Source organism: Theropithecus gelada, chromosome 7b (genome assembly GCF_003255815.1).
Source record: "Theropithecus gelada isolate Dixy chromosome 7b, Tgel_1.0, whole genome shotgun sequence".
Lineage (NCBI taxonomy): Eukaryota > Metazoa > Chordata > Mammalia > Primates > Cercopithecidae > Theropithecus > Theropithecus gelada.
The window spans coordinates 98,342,979-98,365,826 of NC_037675.1; the positions used below are offsets into that span (position 1 = coordinate 98,342,979).

Sequence of the window (22,848 nt, forward strand, 5' to 3'; positions counted from 1 at the left end):
ATTATAATCATTACACACATCACCTATTTAGTAAAAGCCAACATGTATATGTGCCCTGGTTTCATCTCAACCTTTCAAAACCTGTTATACAGAGGAAACCAGGAAGTCAAAGTTACCATTTTCACTTTATTATCTTACAAGCCAGGGTGCTAGGAAATCCTACATGAATGAATACATTTTGTCACTCCCCCCCCGCCGAGATGGAGTTTCACTCTTGTTGCCCAGCTGGAGTGCAGTGGCTCAGTCTCGGCTCACTACAATCTCTGCTTCCCAGGTTCAAGCAATTCTCCTGCCTTAGCCTCCTGAGTTGCTGGGATTACAGGCATCTGCCACCATGCCCGGCTAATTCTTGTATTTTTAGTAGAGACGGGGTTTCACCATGTTGGCCAGGCTGGTCTTGAATTGCTGACCTCAGGTGATCCACCAGCCTTGGCCTCCCAGAGTGCTAGGATTACAGGCGTGAACTACTGCGCCCGACCACCACTGACTAATTTTATAACCTTGGACAAATCACTTTACCTCTGAAGACCTTAGTTATTTTATTTATTAAAAGATGTTTAGACAAGATGATTTTCTAATTTTCTTCCAATTCAAAAATGAATAGAATTCTGAGTTACTTGTTCAGCATCTTGTCTTTTAATGTTAGTCAACTCTTCCTTCCCTATTGAACTTGTCATATTGTTATCATAGAAGCCTACAACATATAAATGGGGTTTTTGTATCCTACTGACATTTATTTCAGTATATGTAGTGCAGTGGTTAAAAGCATGATTTTGCCACATACTAGAGTACAAATTATCAGTTTTCTTCTGCTGTAAAATGGGGATGATAGGAATTACCTACCTTATAGAGTGATGTGAGGTTTAAATGCATTAATAACATTTTAAGTACTTACAGTAGTGCTGTGCTTATACCAGGTGTTCAGTAAATGCTAGATGTTAGAGTGTTGATGAGTCATAATCTTCCTTGTTGGAGATGTCCTGAAACATTCTGAGTGTGGTTTTGGTTTTTATTGATTTACTGAATGATTTCACCAGACAAATTAGAATCTGGAAAACTGTTGAAGGTAAAAGTGGTCCTCAGAGCAGAAGCTGAGCAGTGTTATTGCAAATAGGTGATGCTTTTCTGTACATACTGAAATACAACATGATTATTGAATCTGAGTTTTGGGTGCTGGAAGTGACCTTAGAAAGGGTGAGTCCCTACTCTCTCATTTTACTTCTGTGGAAATTGAGGCCCAAGGAAGTAATGTGACTCAGCCAAGGTGACATAGCTGCTTTACGGCCAAACCAATTATCTTCACATTTTTCCAGGATATTTGTTTTTCCCCAAATCTTGGCCATTGAGTGTTTAATGTACAATCCTTCTGCGCCATTTAAACAATGGTATTGAATCTGGCTCTTGTTAAAGCATCTGACAAGAATCTTGATTTTAGCAGAATGTTGTTACTGCTGAATATACCTTAAAAATACAGAGAAACAGTCACAGGAAGGAAGCTGATATCCAGAAACATTAATTAATTTTAACTATGAGAAAAATCAATGCTGTCATTTTTATTTAGCTTGTTTTATTTTTACTGTGAATAAACCTGTTGGGTTCTCTCTGTGAGCATTATCTTAAATTGAATAGTCTCCTAAAACTAGCTGAGACCAGGAAGAGGCCCTCCAGGTAAAAAGCAGGACCTGAAAGCACTCTGAACTCTTGAGATTTCTAGTTGGGAGAAATTGTTGCAAATGTTTGTATTTCTTTTTTTAAAAAAACGTATTTACTAAACATTGTCTTGAAAAGATTACTTTGAGAGTACTCATTGCAAAGTTGGTTTTCTTGAATTGTATTTTGTTCATTGGCTTTTCATATTTGTCTTCAGTTATAGGTTTATGATAATGGATCGCTTTGGGAGTGACCTTCAGAAAATATATGAAGCAAATGCCAAAAGGTTTTCTCGGAAAACTGTCTTGCAGCTAAGCTTAAGAATTGTATGTGAGCTATATTCTTCTTGTTTTTAAAAAATTGTTTTTAGTACAGTAAAGGCTAGTTTATGTTGAAGCTTGGTCCTCTGCTGGCTGGTGTTAGGTACTGCATTAACTTATTCTGTATGTATTTTCATAGCTGGATATTCTGGAATATATTCACGAGCATGAGTATGTGCATGGAGATATCAAGGCCTCAAATCTTCTTCTGAGCTACAAGAATCCTGACCAGGTAGTTTTATAACTTTAATTTCTACTATTTAAAACGTGTTGTTAGAAAATAAATATGGTTGCTTTGAACTTTTGAACCTATGTAGAAGTTTTACTTTTTGAAGTAGATTTGGTAATAATATTTCTTCTTGACACTTTGATCTAGTTAACATTCTACATTTTTGATGTGATTTGTTGGCACTTTATCAAGTTGGCTATTTTGCCCTAAATAAGATTCAGAAGAAGTGCTTGTGATACAAAATGAATTTCAAATAGCTATTTAGGGGTGGAAGCTTAAAATTATATAGTACACCAATGAATTATGTTTGCCTGTCTGCTTTGTCACTTTTTTTATTCCTTTGTTCAAGAAATCCATCAAATGTAAGTGTTCTATTACTTGGAAAATTTGGTCTTTAACATGTTGATTATTCAAATCAATTGGTTTACAGAAATATCTTAGCTGTCTAAATTTGTATACCCTTAGTGTTTGGAATTCAAATGTGCATTTTTTTTTTTTTGCTTATTACATTCCCTTGTAATTTTTACTTTCTAATGAAAGGAGAAAAGCTAATGTTATTATACCTTTATTTAGGTGAGTTTAGTTGAAGTAGAGGGATCTATACTATTTTCCTGTATAGCTGTTTCTGTGATTTCGGTGAAAGTAAGGTTTAGTTGACATTCATACTTAATGTATGTTCTCACTTCTTTCTTGATCTTAAATAAAAAGGAAGATTTAAACATTTTAAGTGTGTTTGGGTGCTTTGATTGTTATAATTATTTGTCAGTACTCTGTACTTCATTCTTTCTCTCAAATGTACCTTTACCTTTGCTTAGTTTTTCCTTTTTCCTTTGGGTCCCTTTTCTTTTTCTGTTGTCTCATGTTTGCTTCCCTTCCTCCAATGTCAGTTATGGTGGATATAAGGGAATCTATATAAGTATAAAAGAAGAAAGTTACTATACTGTTAATACAGTGTGCTAATGGAGAAGTCTTAAAAAGGCAATCATCAAATTCATCTCCGCTGTTTCTAGCCATTTCTTTTTAGATGTTTCTAGGCCAAGAACAAAGAAAATGCAGCTAACAACCTGAACAATAAGGGTTCCATTAATTGAAATAGGCTGGACTTGTACAGTATAATAAAATACAACTTATATCACTTTGCAGGTGACTAAAACATGCTGCCTTTGTTTATATGGAAATATTTTTGCAGCTCTGTTATCCTTCAGACATATGCTTTGGATGGGATTATTTTTCCAGTGTTAGATGTATGTGCTAGATCTAGCTACATATTTTTGCTTCAGTTTCCTCTTGTGCCCAGATGCATGCATTTGTGACATTTACTCAGAATTAGAGATGTAATGTGTGGCTATGAAATAGAAGAAAGCCAAGTTTATTAGCTTTGTATGCTAATCAGACCCACATGTATATGCCTATGAATAAGTATGTATATAATATTAAAATTTACTTTTAATCATGAAGACTTGGCTTTAGAATATAGTATTTAAATATAGGTAAGAGCCTGATCTAACAGTTCTTTAGATCATTATTATGATGTATGAAATATTTTTATAAAGTAAATTGAGATTTGATTATTTTACAAGTGAAGAAACAGAGGAATAGAAGGTAACTAACATATCCTGTGTCAACATCATTAGCAGTCTTCTACTGGGTGTGCTTTTCTGTGTGGGAAGTAGCAGTTGTATCGCAACAAGTATTGATGGTTTGCTCTGTGCTCAATTTTAGAGTCTGTAAGATAAAGTATAAAATGTATAATTTTCATTCAAATTGAAGAGACAAGATTAATTACAAGTATAACATATACTTATCTTAAAAAAGTATATAAAGTCAAGTGGTTACACTATAGCTGTGTGGTCATTTAGCATTTTTATTAAAAATAAAAAGCCTTTCAGAATTAAGTATTTGCTGTTGTTTGCATTTTGGATCTACATTGTTTGGAGTGTTATGGAATGACCTTGTAGATGAACCCACCTTCAGATGACAGTATTTTGTTTCTATGCTTTAAAGGGGTATTTGTGCAGTGATTTTGACTTTAGTTTGTATTGGTGCTTGGAAATTTATAGGTGTACTTGGTAGATTATGGCCTTGCTTATCGGTACTGCCCAGAAGGAGTTCATAAAGAATACAAAGAAGACCCCAAAAGATGTCATGATGGCACTATTGAATTCACGAGCATCGATGCACACAATGGTGTGGGTATGTCAGTAGTACTTGAGTGAGAAATAGACTGCTAATGTTTTCACCCAGATTCCTACATAGTTCTTAATTATGCATAAATAAATAAATAGATACATAAATAAGAATTGAAGAGGCACAGGGGCATGAGGAAAGAAGGCAGAGGTGAGACTCCTACAATTGTATTCCAGGGCCATTTGTGTTCTTCTCTCTTGCCTTTTCCTTGCAACCTTCAAAGATAACCAAGAAGGTGGTAGTGGTTCATTCAACTGCAATGAGGATTTCTTTTTGGTTTTATTTAGTTTAATTGGAGTGTTTGTTTGTTTTTGTATTTTTTCTCAAGTTTCTTATGTATCTACAACTTTGTAACAGCTCACTTTTATTTTACTACCTGTTAAGTTAGTTTATTTCCTCAGCAGTCATTTCTTCTGTGCTCAAAGCTGTGGAAGAACTCAAACACCCAGTTCTCTGGGCCTCTTAATAGCATATAAAAATTTTAAGAATATCTTCAAGTTTTCCAAAGGCAGTATTGAGTCTATCATTGTTTTATTTCTAGAGTAACAGTCTCTGCTTGAAACCCTAAAATTTACCAGTTTGAGTTTTAAAGTAGAAATTATTAATTGGAAGTAAATTGGGAGGTAAGCTATTTCTTTTATACTGTCCAATACCTAGGTGAAATGCAGTCAAAATTTTATGATGGAAAACAGACTGTGGAGTTGACTTGTTTTACCTTATTACTTTATATATACTTTAAATTATATATTAAAAATTATTTCAGTCTACCTAATGTTCTTCTCTTGCATTTGTAGCCCCATCAAGACGTGGTGATTTGGAAATACTTGGTTATTGCATGATCCAATGGCTTACTGGCCATCTTCCTTGGGAGGATAATTTGAAAGATCCTAAATATGTTAGAGATTCCAAAATTAGGTAAAGGAAAACTTAAGTTATTTCTAGCAAAATCATGATAAGCCAAATGTTTTTAGTCACAGTTTCTTGACAGGAACTATAGTTTCAACTGATACTGATATAGAAATAAGAAAGTACTTGTTAAACAGTAAGGTTCCTTGGTCCTTTGTTTAATTTAGAAAAATGTCTGTAAGCATATTTAGGATGTAGCACAATATTGCTTAATGTGCTATGTATTTTTATTTCATATTAATAACATGACATCAAGCTTCAAACAGTGACTCATTCTTTAATTTTTAACAGATATAGAGAAAATATTGCAAGTTTGATGGACAAATGTTTTCCTGAGAAAAACAAACCAGGTAGGAAAACACTTCTTCAGTGTTAATAGGGATTTTGTTTTCTGGGGATAAAAAGGCATGGTATCCATGGAATAGCCCTTAATGTAAGATGTTAGGTGGTGACCAGGCATGGTGGCTCACTCCTGTAATCCCAGCACTTTGGGATGCTGAGGTGGGTGGATCACGAGGCCAGGAGATTGAGACCATCCTGGCTAACAGGTGAAACCTCATCTCTGCTAAAAATACAAAAATTAGCCACGCGTGGTGGCATGCACCTGTAGTCCCAGCTGCTCAGGAGGCTGAGGCAGGAGAATCACTTGAACCCAGGAGGCAGAGGTTGCAGTGAGCTGAGATCGCACCATTGCACTCCAGCCTGGGTGACGGAGCGAGACTCTGTCTCAAAAAAAAAAAAAAAAGGATATTAGATGGTTTGTTAAATGAATACTTGAGCCTTATTCAATTTTATTCAGTGCTTTTAGCAAAGGAAGCAAATTTCATTCATCCATTAAGCTAGTAAGTATTGAGGCTTTATTGTGCACCAGGGACTGGGGGTACATCAGGGAACAAAACAAATATCCCTGCCCTCATGAAGCTAACATTCTAGTTGGAGGAGTTAGATAGTAAACACATGAGCAAAATTTGTATGTTCCCCTGGTTAGTACTGTGGAACTAGAAGAAAACAGGGTATAGAATTAGGGGGATGGAGTTGGGGTGGGTAGTAAAGTAGCGAGGAGGACTGTAATTTTAAGTAGGCTGTCCAGGGACAGCCTCACTTAGGAGGTGATATTTGAGCAGTTGTAGGAAGGAGGTGAGGGAGGGAGTGAGCTCTGTAGAAGTCTGGGGAAGAGAGTTCTAGGCAGAAGGGACACTAGTGCCCAGGAGATGTGAGGACTGTTTTTATAGGTAATCATGAGGGCTTTGGCTTTTACTTCAAGGAAGAGTGTAAGGTTTGGATTAGAAGAGTGATATGAACTGTTTATCCTGAGGGGAAAGGTCTCCTGCTTCTGGCGTAGGGATGGACTGCCAAAGGAGCAAGGATGGGCCTAGGCAGAAAGCAGGTTAAGAGGCCACTGCAGTAACCCGTGCAAGAGAAGTAGCAGCCAAAGAGTGACAATTGGTCAGTTTGCATATATTCAGAAGTCTTTCTAAGCCTTTGCTCAGTTGTCTCCTTTTCAGGAAGGTCTATCTACCCTGACCTTATGCTATTTAAAATTGCAGCCTACTCCCCATATCAATAAATACAATGTGGATTTCTCAGAATTATGCCTTGGACCTCATAGCGATCAGTAGCCTCTCCCTCGTGGCCGAATGAGTCACTTACCTTAATTTCCAGTACCAAATATTTGTGTTTAAAATTTATAGAAATGGAATAATACAGTGAATGAAATAGGTAAAAATCCCTGTCCTCATGAAATTATGGTTTACTTCTGTTAGTGTCCTTTTCTTTCACTCAGTAATGTATTTGTGAAATTCATCCCCATTATCGCATGGTTTTTTTTTGTTATTGTTGTTGTTATGGTTTTTTGAGATGGGGTCTCACTCTGTTGCCCAGGCTAGAGCGCAGTGGCACAGTCACAGCTCATTGCAGCCTTGACCTCCTGAGCTTAAGAGATCTTCCCACCTCAGTCTCTGAAGTAGCTGGGACTACAGGCACACGCCACCACACCTGGCTAATTAAAAAAATTTTTTTTGTAGAGATGTGATCTCACTATGTTGCCCAGGCTAGTCTTGAATTCCTGGGCTCAAGCAGTCCTCCTACCTCAGACTCCCAGTATTGGAATTGTAGGCATGAGCCACTGCACTTGGCCCTATTATTGTATATGTTTAACAGTAGTTTCTTCATTATCATTTCTATAAGGTATTCTACTGTAGTTACATACCATTATTTATTCTGCTCTTAGTTCATCTCTAATTTTTGGCAGTTGCAGCTTGCCAATTATACATACAGATGTATAGTCTACCTGCAGTTGATTTTTGGGTATTATTTGAGGAGGGGTCATGTATCTTTCCTATCCCCATATTTATATCTAGTCGACCCAGCAACCTTCCATGAAAAGACCATTCTTTTCCTTTGTTGTCATATTTGTCATCAATCAAGTGTGGATTTGTGGATCTGTGCATCTGTTTCTGGACTCTCTTTTTTCAATTGTTCTTTTTGCCTATTCTTGGACCACGCTGTCTTAGTTACTGTAGCTTTATTTTAAGCTTGGTATCTGGTAGTTGAAATTCTTTAGCACTGCTTTTCTTTAACTAGACTTTGCTAGTTTGCTATTCTTTGCCCTTTGCATTTCTATTTAAATTTTAGAATCACCTTGTCAGTTACACACACACTCACCCGCCCCCAAGTTTGCTGGAACCTTGGGATTGAATTTGACTCTGTAGACCAATTTGGGGAGCACTGACATCTTTATACTGTTGAGTTTTCCAGTCCACTTGTATGGTATATCTTTTATTAAATTTGGTCTGTCTCAATTTCTCTCAACTGTGTTTTATAGTCTTCTTTAGGAAAATCTTGCTCATCTTTCATTGTATTTGTTGCGAAGCATTTGATGCTATTTTAAGTCTTTTCTAAATAGTTTATTTTCCAATTGCTTTTTGCTAGTCTATAGAAATAGGATAGATTTTTATATATTTACCTTGCATCTTATGACCTTGCTACATTTATGTACTAGTTCTACTAGTTATTTGTAGATTCTGTAGGATTTTCCACATGTAGTATTATGTTGTTTGTGACTAAAGTCTGATTTACATCTTCTGTTCCACTCTTTATGCCTTCTATTTATTTTCTTATTGTATTAGCTAAAAGTACACATAACTATTCTATTATACTGAAGGGACATGGCAAAAATGGACATTGTTCTCTCCCAGGGGGAGCATTTTCAATGTTTTATCATATATGGTGATAATTGTTTTAGTTTTTTTTTGTACATCTCCTTTATCAGATGAAGAAATTGGAAGTTACGTACTGTTGTCTGTTTTTTTCTCGGTATATTCCAAGTATTTAGGAATAGTGCCTGGCACATAGGAAGTGCTTAATAAATATTTGAGTTAATGAATGTGTGTGTGCACGTGCGTGTGTGTGTGTGTGTGTATAGAACTGATAAGATCTCTTGAAGGACTGGTGTGAGAGGAAATGATTCAAGGATGACTAACTCAGATTTTAGCTTGAGGAGCTAGAAGGATGAAATTCTCAGTAACTGAGACAGAGAAAACCTCAAGTTTTAGGGATAGGTCAAGAGTTTAGATGTGGGTTTGTTGGAATTAATGGTGATATTTACACATCCAAGGACCAATATATGAATGGTAGATATACAAGTCTGGAGGTTGGGGGAAAGGTCTGTGTGTGAGTCATTAGCTCAAAAATGGATTTTTAATGTTGAGAAGTGTTGATCTTGACTAGTAGGATTTCTTTTTTATGGTGTGGTTCTGTCTAAGTGTACGGTAAACCTTTATCATTTGGAAGCTGATTTTTCTCTTTTATAGGAAAGCCAGACCTTATTTCTTCCTTCTTTCTTTGACCTCTTTTTGGTGTGTTTTATTTCTCTATCTGCTATAGAGCTAATGGCTTTGATGGCAAAAACAAATTGGCTGTGATATTCATTGTATTTAAGGACATTTTACTTTCATAATCTTTAGATCCCTTTGTATTATAACTTTAATACTAAAATAGTTATTTTTATGAATATTTAAATTTTAAGTTCTGCCTTGTTTCTTACAATTACAAAAGTGTGTTTTATATTATATCTCAAAATACTTTTTTAATTTCAGTTATCTGACAATTTCTGAGTTCAAAAGCATACTTTTCATTGAAGTGATTGAAAAAAATAGGTATCTTAACAAGATGTGTGTTTGCATTCTAACTTTACTATAACCATGAATTGTTTTTTTAGAGGTAAGAGCGAAATATCTTAGATTTGTGATTGAAAGTTATAAAATGATTGTGTTATTCTTTTAGGTGAAATTGCCAAATACATGGAAACAGTGAAATTACTAGACTACACTGAAAAACCTCTTTATCAAAATTTACGTGATATTCTTTTGCAAGGACTAAAAGCTATAGGAAGTAAGGATGATGGAAAATTGGACCTCAGTGTTGTGGAGAATGGAGGTTTGAAAGCAAAAACAATAACAAAGGTGAATTTTGTTATCAAATTATTCTTTGGTCTTGTGTTTATAATTGCAACAAATACTATAAGAAAGTATAGCAGTAGTTCAATGAAGAAAAAGAACAGATTGCATGGCAATTAAGGCAAACTTTTTATAATACAGAACAATGTGTAGAGGGTTGTAGAAAAATAGTTATTTATATATTTCTTATGTTTGGTAGCAAGTTACTAAATTTCTGAAATGATTTTAACTTGAAATACTGATACCTGACAGAGAAATTTTGATGGTGCACTGAATTCATAATTTATATGTTCTTTTCTCCCAAGTCACCCCTTAGGGTTCATACTGTCTGGGTTGTTTCTTATTTGTGGATATGGTCATAGTTTTACCAGTCGAAAACGGGTATTTGAAAAATTACTATTTGAAAATTTCCTTGTTTGTTGGTGTGGTACATTTTACCATTTGAACATTATTTTGCTCTGTGAGGAAATATCATTATATAAAGCTTGTATCAGCATATAAGGGCATTAATTGTTTGGAGAGAAATGTTAAATAATGAACTTTATGATAGAAGTATTATACAAGCATGTAAAGAACTTCTGGCATCACTTTAGATTTTACAGGTAGGCATTAACTTACTGATTTGCTATTGGTTATTTTTGGTAATTAACTTATTGATAAACTTACTGATTTCCCTTATAATCTGAAATTATTTAATACAATGTGTTAGCTATTTTTATATGAGGAAGGAAAACAACTTTTAGAAGAAAAAATTTTTTTACATTATTAACTATTTTTACTGTCATTAACTTTACAAATTCTAATAGATTTCTTTGGAAATCTCATATTCCGAACTGACAAAAAGGGTTAAAACAGAATTTTCTCTCTTTAAAATCAGAAGCAGCATATTTAAAAGTTTTTATCATTTCACTTAACAAAGGAGATAGGAATTTTGAAATTGTACCAAAAATTTGACTTTCTGTGCCAAATAGCAGGTCTCTGTAATTTCATCATAGAATCTGAAATTATATACATGCATCTACATACACTTTTTTTTCTTTGATAAGTTTTGTCTTAATTACATCTGCTCCAGTTTTGTGGTCAACAAGTATGCTGAACGCTGCATCCATGTTTGAAATGAAGAGGGTAAAATGGAAGCCTGAGTGGAATTTTTTAGTAAGGTATTGTAGTAAACTTACTTTTCGCATACATGCATAAACAAGCAGAGTGTTTCTTATTGCTCAGGATAGATTTCTCTGCGTTAATATTTATAGCGAGCTTGTATAGTGTTTTTCTCTAAAATTTTGTTTTGTTGATTGAGAAGTAAAGATCTCTGCTGTTATGTGAGAACTTGTCCAGAGCAACCACCTCCCCCGTCCCAACCCCCATCCCCCTGCCCCCGCCCCTACCTTCCTTTGCAAATCCCTGTTGTTTGGACCTACGTGCTGGAGAAAATTTAGTTTCTGCAGGTTGGCTGACTTTACAGCTGAGTAGGTCAGTCTGCTGCAGAGCTAACATCTGTGACCTTATAATTCTGTTGTGTCCTTGGATGGTTCAGAAGGCTGGAAATTTCCTGTTGGATCATCCCTGACATGTATAAAGCTTCATTTAGGGAAAAAAAAAGAATACTGAGTTGAACAAGTTGAACTATTAGGAGGTTTACTTCATTAGTTTACTGCTTTTTGTACACTCATTGCTGACACAGGATTGTTGTCTGTATTAAAAGGAAATTAATAAAAGTTAAGATGAAGTTAGGTAAGATCATGAGCTGCTCGATAGCCATGTTTTAACTGAAGTGAGTTATTAATTTTGTTGGCTTTTTTTTTTTTTGTAAAGTGAAAGGATTGGACCAGACCAGTTTTTTTCAAGCTTTGCTTTTCTTTTAAACTGCAGAACATTTTCTTCATATAAATTGTAAATGCTTTCATTGAAAACAGATAAAAGCAGAGCTCTGCTGGATGAGAAGTTGGGGGCTCCCTACAATGAAAAGCTTTCTCCTTTGAGAAACTAGCTTGCTGCTTCTGTTTTGCAGCAAGATCTATAACCCACATGTCTTTTTTTGCTCTGGATGTCAGGAGGCTCAAAACTAAACATATAATGCCTAATTCTACTACTTTGTTGATTTTTATAATTAGTACATTTGTTTCCTCTCTTTTCCTTTGTCATAATTTTTAAAAGTGTAAAGTGTATTTTCTGTGTGAGTATCAGACTGAGATCTGTTTTGGAAAGGGATAGGTTTAATCAGTTTAATATATGTTTGTCTTTAGGTTCCTAAGAGATACTCTTTTTGGTAAAAACTTACAGGAATTGATGAACAGTGGAATGAAGCAAGGTTTCTTGTCTATTTTTTTTGCAGCCATGCTTGATTATGGTGCAGTATATTTGGAAACTAGAGTGAAACATGAATTTGCCCACTTGGAAATGTTTTCTGCTTAATAATCAAGGAGCTTTATTTAAAGCGTAGAATTTTGGGATGACATAATCCTGAAGGAGAACAGAGAGATCAAGTATATATCTGCCCTTAAAAAGTACAAAGTCAAATATTTTTATTGTTGATTAGAACTAAACATTTTCAGTTTTTAGAATCTGGCAGTACAGTGCAACAGTTACTGGATTCAGTGTATACTCATAAGTTAACATTCAACAATTATGTAAAAGGTCTAATTTATGTACCTGATCTAGGCTAGGTCTCTAGGGCTACGAAGATCAGTGACATGTGATCCCATCCTTAACGAATTCTTCTTGTTCCATCTGGGTTAAGAACAGCTTAATTTACTGGAAAGAGCTCAGCAAGTTAAAAGGACATTAACACCTCCATGAACTATTTTAGAGTTTTAAGTTGCCTGCCTAAGTCAACAAAAAGGGTTGTTGACTGGAATCTCATCCCTGGAAAGTCGTTGAGTAAGGTCTAGATCATGGCCTTGCAATTTGTATTTTATTTTTTCATTTTCAGACAGCCTATATTGTTGCTCCCTATGAATGATATTCACATACCTTTCTTTCCTTCTCTATTTTACCTCCTAATTTTTTAATTTTATTTTTCTGGCTGCATTATGCTAATTGGTCTTTCTAGAGTTTCTCTTATTTAACCATTGTTAAATAAACCCTTGCTGGCACTTAGCCTGGAGCAGGGTACAAAGAGTTGAATAAGAGCAAAGCCCTTCCATTGCAAATCAGTAGCCTGCAGCTGCTCTGGTGGACAGCTTTCTTCCTTTCTTTCCGAGGGGATTGACCTCATACAGCCTTTACACCATGTAGTCTGTAGTTTCAGTAAGGTTGCCCTGAACGTACTCTCTAAATTTGGTGAAAATCTATCTAACTGTTTTAGCCTGATACAGTAATAAAGATAAACTGTATTGTAATTATATAAATTTAGATTGTTGAAGTTGGTACATTCCTGTTTTCTAATGGTTTGATCATAGTACTGTAGTTAAGTAGAGTCAGCATTTGCTAACAATTTTTTTCTTTAGGTCTGTTATTGAGTTCTTTATTTTCAACTTCTCATTTAGCTGAATTTTGTCAAGTGGACTTTTTCGCCCTAAATTGTTAAGTGAAGTTGTTACATATGTATAGAAAAGTGCATGAATAAGTACACTTTTACACAATATTCACTTAAACATCACCCAGATCAAGATATGAATCATTGCCAGAATTAGTTTTGCCATATTTGGGGAAATTATAGTAATGGTATCATATATTACATACTCTTTTGTTTATTTCATTTAATTGTATCTCTGAATTTCCATGCTGTTGCACGTAACAAAAATTTGTTTTTCATTGCTATGTAGTATCCCATATGACTATACCATAATTTATTGATGGACTTTCAGATTGTTCCAGTTTTTGGCAGTTGTGATAATGCTGTTAAGAACGTTATTTTAATTTTTGGGGGGAAGCATATACATTTATTTGAGATTGGGTCTGTACATACTGGGGTTGCTGCAGCATAAGGCTTACTTATGTTGAGGGTTTGTAGATATGCCAGTCAATTTTCCAAAGCTGCTCTCTCAGTTTAATTCTTATCAGTAGCATAGGGGAGTTCCAGTAGCTCACTGACACTAGCTATTGCATTATATTTAATTTCAGCTATTTTGGTGGATGTGCACTGATTTGTTTATGGTTTTAACTTAATCTCCTTGAAAAATACTGATTTGAAACATTTTTGTATGCCTGCCAGCCTTGATAATCCTGTTTTTGGTGAAGTACATTTCAAATCTTTATTAAAAAAAAAAAAAAAAAAAAAAAAAAAAGGTTGGGGTTGTCAGCTTTCTTTTGATTTGCCAGAGTTGAATACTTTGTATGTATGCAATGTATGTGTTACACATATTATCTTCCAGTTGGTGTTTAATCTTTTTACTCTTAATATGGTATCTTTTGATGAATGGAATCTCTTCATTTTAATGAAACTCAGTTTATCAGTCTTTTTGTTTATGGTTAGTGCTTTTTATATTCTATTAAGGAATATTTTGTCTACTTAGGATCATGAAGATACGTTATTTTCAAGAAATTTTATCCTATCCATCACATTTAAGTCTGCAGTTTAACAGAAATTGATTTTGTGCATGGTGTGAGTCAGTATTTGTTTTTCTTCTTTTGATATCTAGTTGATGTAAACCATTTGTTGAAAAGACGATCTTGCCGGGCGTGGTGGCTCAAGCCTGTAATCCCAGCACTTTGGGAGGCCGAGACGGGTGGATCACGAGGTCAGGAGATGGAGACCATCCTGGCTAACATGGTGAAACCCCATCTCTACTAAAAAATACAAAAAAACTAGCCAGGCGAGGTGGCAGGCCCCTATAGTCCCAGCTACTCGGGAGGCTGAGGCAGGAGAATGGCGTGAACCCGGGAAGCGGAGCTTGCAGTGAGCTGAGATCCGGCCACAGCACTCTGGCCTGGGTGACAGAGCGAGACTCCGTCTCAAAAAAAAAAAAAAAAAAAAAGAAAAGACGATCCTGTCCTTACAGCATTGCAGTGGTAACCATAGGTATTTGAGTCTTTTTCTAGATACCCTATTCTGTACCATTGGCCTGCTTGTCCATCTTTGTGCCAGTGCCACATTGTTTGAACTATTGGCTTCATAATGCTATCTGATAGCATATATTCTCCAACTTCCATTTCTTTAGCATTGTCTTTGCTCTTCTTGGCTCTTTGAATTTACATATAAATTTTAGAATTGGCTTATTAGTTTCCTTATAAATACTTCCGGGATTTTGACTAAAATTGCGTTTACTCTATAGAGCAATTTGGAAGGAACTGACATCTTCTCTTCCATAGACATAGTAGGCACCTATAGTTACTCAGATGTTCTTCCATTTATCTCAGTCGTGTTTGTAGTTTTCTGTGTCTGTAGAGATAATATACAACATCCATGTCTATTTTCTTCTAACTGCTTAATTCTTATTCTGTTTTTTTTTATTGGATTATCTGTGATTATACAAAGTCCTTTATGTCATCTGGTTGTCAGCAATGTTTGCTCTGTTTTTTACTATTCCTAATATATATACGTTCTATAATGATTGTTTTGTTTAGCTGTGCGGTTTCCTTGCTATCTTTTTGTCTTTTAAAAAATCATTTACTCTATTTTTTTAAAAAAGTATTTTTTAATCTATTTTTTAAGCCTTTTTTTAAGCCTCTGATGCATTTTATAAAATTTTCTTCCTTGGGGGAGGACTGTTTTCTTTCAGAGGTAGAGTCTTCAGCTATCTTTTGCATGTTATGAGCTTCTTTTTCAGTTTCTTTTCTTGTCTCCTGGTATTCTTTGTTGGCATGCTTATTCTATCTTTTTCACATTGGATAAGGATAGCTTTATTTGAATTTACTAGATTATTGTATTTGTGAATCTTTGACTTTCCCATCTTTGAGAATGTTATTCTTTATAGTTTGGATTTTAGGGCTTGATATATTGTCAATTCATTTTCTTTGCCTATGAATACATGTTTGGGGGTGGGGTCTGGTGAGCCATAGGCCAAATTTATCAGTCATTTTCCAGTATTTGCTTCCGTTCTCTGCCTACCCAGAAGAAGCAAAAATGTGAGTTTATTAATTTGGGATGTTCTTAGTGAATCCACAGTGAAAGAAAGACTATATTGGCGATCTCTTCTCCATGGCTTTAGTTCTTTATGTTTCTTATTTATGTTCTCTTTTCTCACTGGTTGTGGTAGTCCCCTGTTTACAGTTGAAGATAATTAGTGATTTTTATTATTCTACCCTCTTTCTCCAGGTTTCTTCCCAGCCGGGGAAGAAACAAAATTGCAGGTCCTGCTTTTGGGGAGTCACTGTGGGAGTAGGGAGGGTTTCCTCTTTTCAACGGGCTGAAGTCTTTTCTCCCCCAAGCTGCCTGACTTACATCTTCTAAATTGGAGACTACTGGTGAAAAATTTCAGAATGATGTTTGCTCACATTCCTGAAGTGTCTGACAGACTTCATGGTCGTCACTTTTCAAAGGCTATGCTGCGAAGCTATGCTGCTTCTGTTTGCTGCTGAAATACTTCTTAATTGTTATTTTGGGTTCATTACTTCAGATTTTAGGTGGAGGGAAGTTGTGAAATCTTAACCTCCAAAATGTCTCCACTCATTTTTTAACACATTTTAATTTGTTTATGTGTGTGAACATTTAGAGTTAATTAGAATTTATATCCTTTTCTCACAAGAGTAAACAGAGCTTGTTTTTACTTTTACCCTCTGAGCCCTCCACAAACCATCTCTCACACTACAATCATCTGGAATTTTTAGTTGTAGTTTTTTGTGTCATTTGTATAGTATGTATTATTATTTAGAGTTCATCATGAGTCTAACATATTTTGTGTTTTTTGTTTGTTATCCATGTCCTTTCTCTTGGCTTTATGTTTCAGAGTATATGCTAAATTTTTTTTTAAAGAAAGCTTCTGAATGATAAACTTGTAAACCTTGAGAAGTCCAAAAATATCTGTCTTTCCCTAGTTGAAAACTAATGTGGCTATATAGTTTTTAATAGAAGACATTGCTTTTTTGCCTTCTAACATCTGATTTTCCTGATGTTTGTTTTTTACTAGATTTCTGTTTTTTCCACTCTTGCTTTAAAGCTTCTTGCCTTTCTCTTTGTCCTGGCATTCTGCAGGTATCTGTGCACAAGTGTGTGTGTGTTCTGGTTTGTTCTTACACTTTGTTTGGTTTTCTTTCTTGGTATTTGGTGGACCTTTTTCATCTAAAGGCTTAATGCCTGTATTAAACACTTGGAAAATTTATTTTCTGTGTATGTGAGGATTTCCTTTTCTTCCCTTCTCTATTCTGTCCCTCTGGAACTCCTACCACATGAATCTGGGAACTCTGGAAGCTGGCTTCTTTTCTCCATGTCTCCTAACTCTTCGATCACATGTTCATTTTCTGTCCTTAACACTGTTCTGTATAGATCTGTGGGCTTCTTGTTGCTCATTTGTTACATCTGTTTTGTTTTTTGGTCATATTTTAGGGGTACTAGTTCTTTTTTTAATATGCCAGCATATTCTTGTTTTATTGGTAAGATAGCCTCTTAAATCCTTTGAGAATAGTAATTATGAGACTTTTTTATATTAACTGTTTTGGCAGAGGGATTGTTCTTTTTGAGTTTAATGTCTTTCTGTTTTGGTTCTGTGATATTGCTTAGATTTTTTTCAATGTTTATTGTCTAGTCATTTTTTTTGTTGTTGTTTGACTGATTTTAATAGTGTATACCTCAGTCCAAGTTGTAATACCTGTTTTCCTGTTAGTTTAATAGAATTTTCATTACAGACATCTACTTCCAGTGATTTCAGAAATGAGTGAAATTTGTGACCAGATAGCTTGTTTTTTGGGTGCCAGGACTCCCTGCTTCTCCAGTTTCTTTTTCTGGTCTGGGAGGGTCCATTAACACACAAGTACCTCAGATCATTTTAATGGAGGTGCTTGTGAGGCTGTGGGTGGCATCCTTAGTTGCATATTATAATAGATTTGCCTGGGAGCTTTTAAGTATCCCACTATCTGGGCTGTACCCTAGACCAAGTAAATCAAAAGCTGTAAGGGTGGGACCGTCAGGATTTTAAAAAAATTTCGTAGGGTGATTTCATTGTGCAGACATAGTTAAGAACCACTGCATATTAAAATTTGCGTGTCTGAATAGGCTCTATGCAGAAAACAGCCCTTTTGCAAATAGGCATAGCAAATATCGGGCATTTTAGACTTTGCATTGTAGCATCTGTCAACCCCATGACCAGCTTTTGCATGTGGGCAGTGATGCACACTTACTATTTTTTGATCTCTGTATATGTAAGTACCTTACTATAAGTGATACAGAAGGAAATTTGGTATCATATAAATGTCTTGAATGGTGCCCAGAAGAATTTCTTGAAGTAATGAAAGGACATGCTTACAAGAAGTACCCAAAATTGAGATCTCAAAGGATACTATTAGATTTATTTTTCTGATATAATGACCAGTTCTTTGGAAATGTTAAACATTTCTGTGCATGTTTTTTTGTTTTGTTTTGTTTTTTGTTTTGTTTTGTTTGTTTGTTCGTTTGTTTTTGAGAGACAGAGTTTTGCTCTTGTTGCCCAGGCTGAAGTGCAGTGGGACCATCTTGACTCACTGCAACCTCCGAGTTCAAGCAATTCTCCAGCCTCAGCCTCCCAAGTAGCTGGGATTACAGGCATGCACCACAACGCCTGGCTAATTTTGTATTTTTAGTAGAGACAGGGTTTCTCCGTGTTGGTCAGGCTGATCTCAAACTCCTGACCTCAGGTGATCGTCCGCCTCCCTAAGTGCTGGGATTACAGGCATGAACCACCATGCCGGGCCTGTGTGCATTTCTTTTTAATAATGGATGAATTTTTTAAAAAAATTCTCTCTGTTGAAATAAGAATGTTATCTGTCTTGCTTATAAGATTGTTGTGAGAATTAAAAGATATAAAGTGCTTAGAACAGTGGCAGGCACATAGCAAGTGACCAGTAAATGTTAACTACAATATTATTGTTAATGCTGTTATTTCATCCGCTATTTAACTTTTCCCATCTTTCTAGTTTATTGATGATAAGAAAATAACATGGAACATTTTCATTTGAACCTTCTAATAAACTAAGATCTTATATCTTTAAAAGTTCAGTTTATTAAACAGGTTATTAGGCACGTGTGAATGAAGACTCGGTTATATTTCACTTAGTATGTGTGTTAAAATAGATTGTTTGGAATAGTGAATGAGTATGAATTGGTAAAAGTTGATTTTGCAGTGAAAGACAAGATGTTAATTACTGTGAAATGAAGACTAAAATGTAACTCCATTTTGTTAAGGCAGAATATAAACAAAATTTTAAAATAAGTAAAATGTAGCTCCATAACTTTTATTAAGAACATATAAGTCAAATTAATCAGTTTGTAGTTAACCTTTTTTTTCTTAAGCTAAATAATTGATACTAAAGGATAATAGGTAGTTGACGTAGAGCAGAGGATTCCTTACCACCAGAGAATTCTGTGTCTGCTATTTTCTTCCTGTGTGTTTAGGAATTAGGTGTTTTGTGGACATAAGTTTATTAAGGGAAGATCAGGTAGTATGTTTTTAATAGTAACTCTAATGTAGCCCAGTTTGTTCTGTAATACACTTGTTCATGTGTTGCCTTGAGATTAGTTAACTCCCCACCAGTATATATATATAGGTTTTGGTTTTCATTGATGTATTTATAAAGATTAGCCTCCTTAGTTTATAGTATTATATTAAGTAGTTTTTAAAATCTTACATTTTTAATTATTGAGAATTCCTCAGAAGACTTGATTGTGCTCAGTACAGGTAATAGGATATTGACCCTTTAAATTTTAGGTTATCACTGAGCATTTATGTAGTTTCTATATTCTTTCAGGACTTTTAAATTATTTTTTATAACTTTTGCAGCATGCCTGTGAAATTCATTTGTTCATAAATGATGGGACTAAAACTCAGAAGAGGCTAGGTGACTTGTTCAGGGCCATGAAATCATTATTATTATGCATTTATACAGAAAGGTCAAGGCATCCTAGTGATTTTAGGCATAAAATGTTAAAGGCAAAGCATGACCTGGCCACTCATTTGCCTTTACCCATAAATTGTACTTTTGAAACATCTTAACTTTGCCAAAAGTTTTCGACCTTAATGGTGCATGTCATGGAACCGTCAAAGGAAAGCATGAGTGAAGTGGTGTCGCGTTGACTTTAATCCAGAATAGAATACACTGACATATTAGTGTTCTAGACTGTAGTTCATTGAATCTCTGGAAACAGCTTTCATCTTGTTAAGTGACTATATGTTTGATCATATTAAAGTTTCATGATCTCCTTGTAATATGAATGATGTTAGGATCATGAAAAGCCATTGCTGCCAACAAGTTGGAAGTTGAATTTACTGTTTTCAAAAGTGTCATGGGGAGATTTTTCTAGGTTGTGCTTGCTGTTATTGTGCGACATTTTGATGAAAGTTCTGAAGCATGTAGTCCTCCTGTAGATCATGTAATCAAGGGTTAGCTTGTTCCACAGCTTGTCTGCTGAGTGTTTTTTCTAGGAGAAAGGGTGACAGTAGAGCTTGAAGGCAGCTTTCCCTAGTTCGGTAGTAAGCCAAGCTGAAGGGACATACATGTGCTCTAAAATAAGTGAATAGACAAATTATGCTGACTTTATGAAAGCAGTGCTTTTGCTGAAAAAAATGTGTTGCGCATGGAGCAATCAACCCTGATAGCCAACCAGATAGTTTTTTTCCCCCATTTATTCTGACAAAGTCTACGATTGTATCAGTATTTTCTGGCACATTCATATAAATTACCTGCAATTTTTGGTGTGCTATTTTTGGATAGTTACAGTAAATTCTTAATTTTTCATGGTTTTGTAAGTAAGGGTGGGATAGCTTGAACTAGTGAAGAACATAGATATTCCAAACTTTGTCTGCCATATATTTAATCATATTATTTTGCTAACCTCGTTCCTTCAGACCTGTTAATAATAATTAGCAAAATTGCTTGAGTTGTACTTCCTGTCTCCAGAGTAGATGACTAAAAATGTTGACAGGAGAGAGATCTAAATTTAAACAAGTAGACAACAACAACAAAATCCAGGGTGGACTGTGAGGTAATGTGTGTGTTACATGTACATATGGATTGATATTTCATAGAATGAATTTCCATGTTAGTGGGATTACACCGGACACTTATATAAGAACCTCATTTATGGAACCCTAAAAGGATTTCTTACAGTGCTTACATCAAAACAAATAGTTGCAGAAATAAAACGTGTGTGTATTTAATGTTTTTATAAAAGATGATGGTTCTTTTTTGCTTTAACTATTTTATAGTGTCTATTTTTCAGCTTGAAAATGACAGTGCCAGGCACACAGTAGATGCTTAGTAAGTATGTGGTGGTGATCTTCACCTCTGTTCAGATGGAGGTCAATGCTGTTGTGGAAGGAAATTGCAATAGTCATTATTTTTATTACAGTCTTCATCTCTGAAACTCATTGAAAATAGTAAATCACTTTAATAAATTCTAGCAAATTTTTATTTTTATTTTTATTCTTTTTTTGAGACGGAGTCTCGCTGTGTCACCCAGGCTGGAGTGCGTTGGTGTGATCTTGGCTCACTGCAACCTCGACCTCCTGGGTTCAAGCAATTCTTCTGCCTCAGCTGGGACTGGTGCCTGCCACCACACCTGGCTAATTTTTGTATTTTTAGTAGAGACGGGGTTTCACCATGTGGCCAACCTAGTCTCAAACTCCTGACCTCAAGTGATCTGCCCACCTAGGCCTCCCAAAGTGCTGGGATTGTAGGTGTGAGCTACTGCGCCAGGCCTCTAGCAGGATATTTTTAGATTATTCCTCAGATTTGTCTGTCTCTTTTCAAGTCATTTGTTCATTTCCTAACTCTCCACCTTTTTATTTCTTCTCCCTGTAATTATGTTTCACCTTTTCCTGCATTTTCTTGAAACATATCTGTAATTAATGTCCATTCAAATATTACAGTTTTTGAGAGACTTAGAGGAAGATATGAAATTATTGCTTTATTATGAGAATAGTTTAATAGTTCCTCTACAGGTGCACATCTGTATATGTGCAAAACACTGTGCCAAGCTCATTAAGGGTTAGAAAAATGAGGAAAACCATAGTCCTTGCCCTCAGGGGGCATACATAGTAGGAGAGAAATAGAGGAGGTTATGGAAATAGTTTACATGAAATACACAAATTTGTGTACTATAACTCTAGAAAAAATACATTAAGAACACAGCAACTAGAAACTACTGCTTCCTACTGAAAGCTCGCATAGGGAGACAGCGTAGTGCTGTGGAAAGGAAATTGCAATAAGGATAAAGAACTCCGAGTTCTAGTCTTTTCATCACCATCAGCTGAGAAATACTGAGCACATTCTCTGGCTTTTTTCCATCCCTAGCTTCAGTTTTTTCTGTGTATATAGTAGATTTTAACTAACTCTATTAGTTTCAGAAATATTGTGGTATAGTAACATGTTAGCTTTACCTTCATAGAAGATATGTCATATCTTTTTAGTTACTACTAATATTCTGTTTTCAACCACTGTTAGGGAATGTAATAATTTAATCAAATAAATAAAATAAGGTTAACTGATTAGTGCAGTCACATGGACTGATTCGTGCAGTGTTTAAAGTTCTTTGTTCTGTGACATATGTGCTGTATGAAGCATTTTAAAACTTTTAGGCTGTATAATTTAAGTTTCTAAAGTAAACATGTAGACTTCTGTCATAAGGGATGGGCAAAACCCAAATAACTCTGCCTGAGTACTCATCTCTTGGAGATAGCCATGAATCTGATTGGCTTTTCTTAGAAGCTGTTGAAAGCATCTAGAGGTGATCTTTTGATGCTTGACTTGGGAAGCAAAGAATTGGTCTTTGGTTTTTGCTTCTGAAGATTTTTTTTCTCTTTTCTATTAAAACAACTTTAAGTCAATAGCAGGTCTCCAGTCGGTGTTTAGACTAGACTATTAGTAAATTATCAGTTCAAATGCATGTAGCCTATTTGTCTTCCTGTTTCTAAATTGGAAGTGAGAAGCTGCTAATTAACTAAACTTTAGCATATCTGAACACTTCAAAAATATAATGTGTAATATATATTCTAGTGCCCTTTGAAATCTAATTTCTGAAGATATTTTA

At 35.2% G+C, this 22,848-nt stretch overlaps 1 protein-coding gene across 2 annotated transcripts in view; it reads left to right on the forward strand.

The window, feature by feature from the left end:
- Positions 1–22,848, forward strand: part of VRK1 (vaccinia related kinase 1) — an 85,707-nt gene that overhangs the window by 54,686 nt on the left and 8,173 nt on the right. For both annotated transcript variants that reach the window (XM_025392687.1, XM_025392688.1), the window contains exons 6-11: positions 1,868–1,976; positions 2,110–2,202; positions 4,260–4,392; positions 5,181–5,301; positions 5,584–5,642; positions 9,577–9,755. In XM_025392687.1, coding sequence (XP_025248472.1) covers positions 1,868–1,976; positions 2,110–2,202; positions 4,260–4,392; positions 5,181–5,301; positions 5,584–5,642; positions 9,577–9,755 — 694 coding nt within the window. The remainder of the gene's footprint in view (positions 1–1,867; positions 1,977–2,109; positions 2,203–4,259; positions 4,393–5,180; positions 5,302–5,583; positions 5,643–9,576; positions 9,756–22,848) is intronic.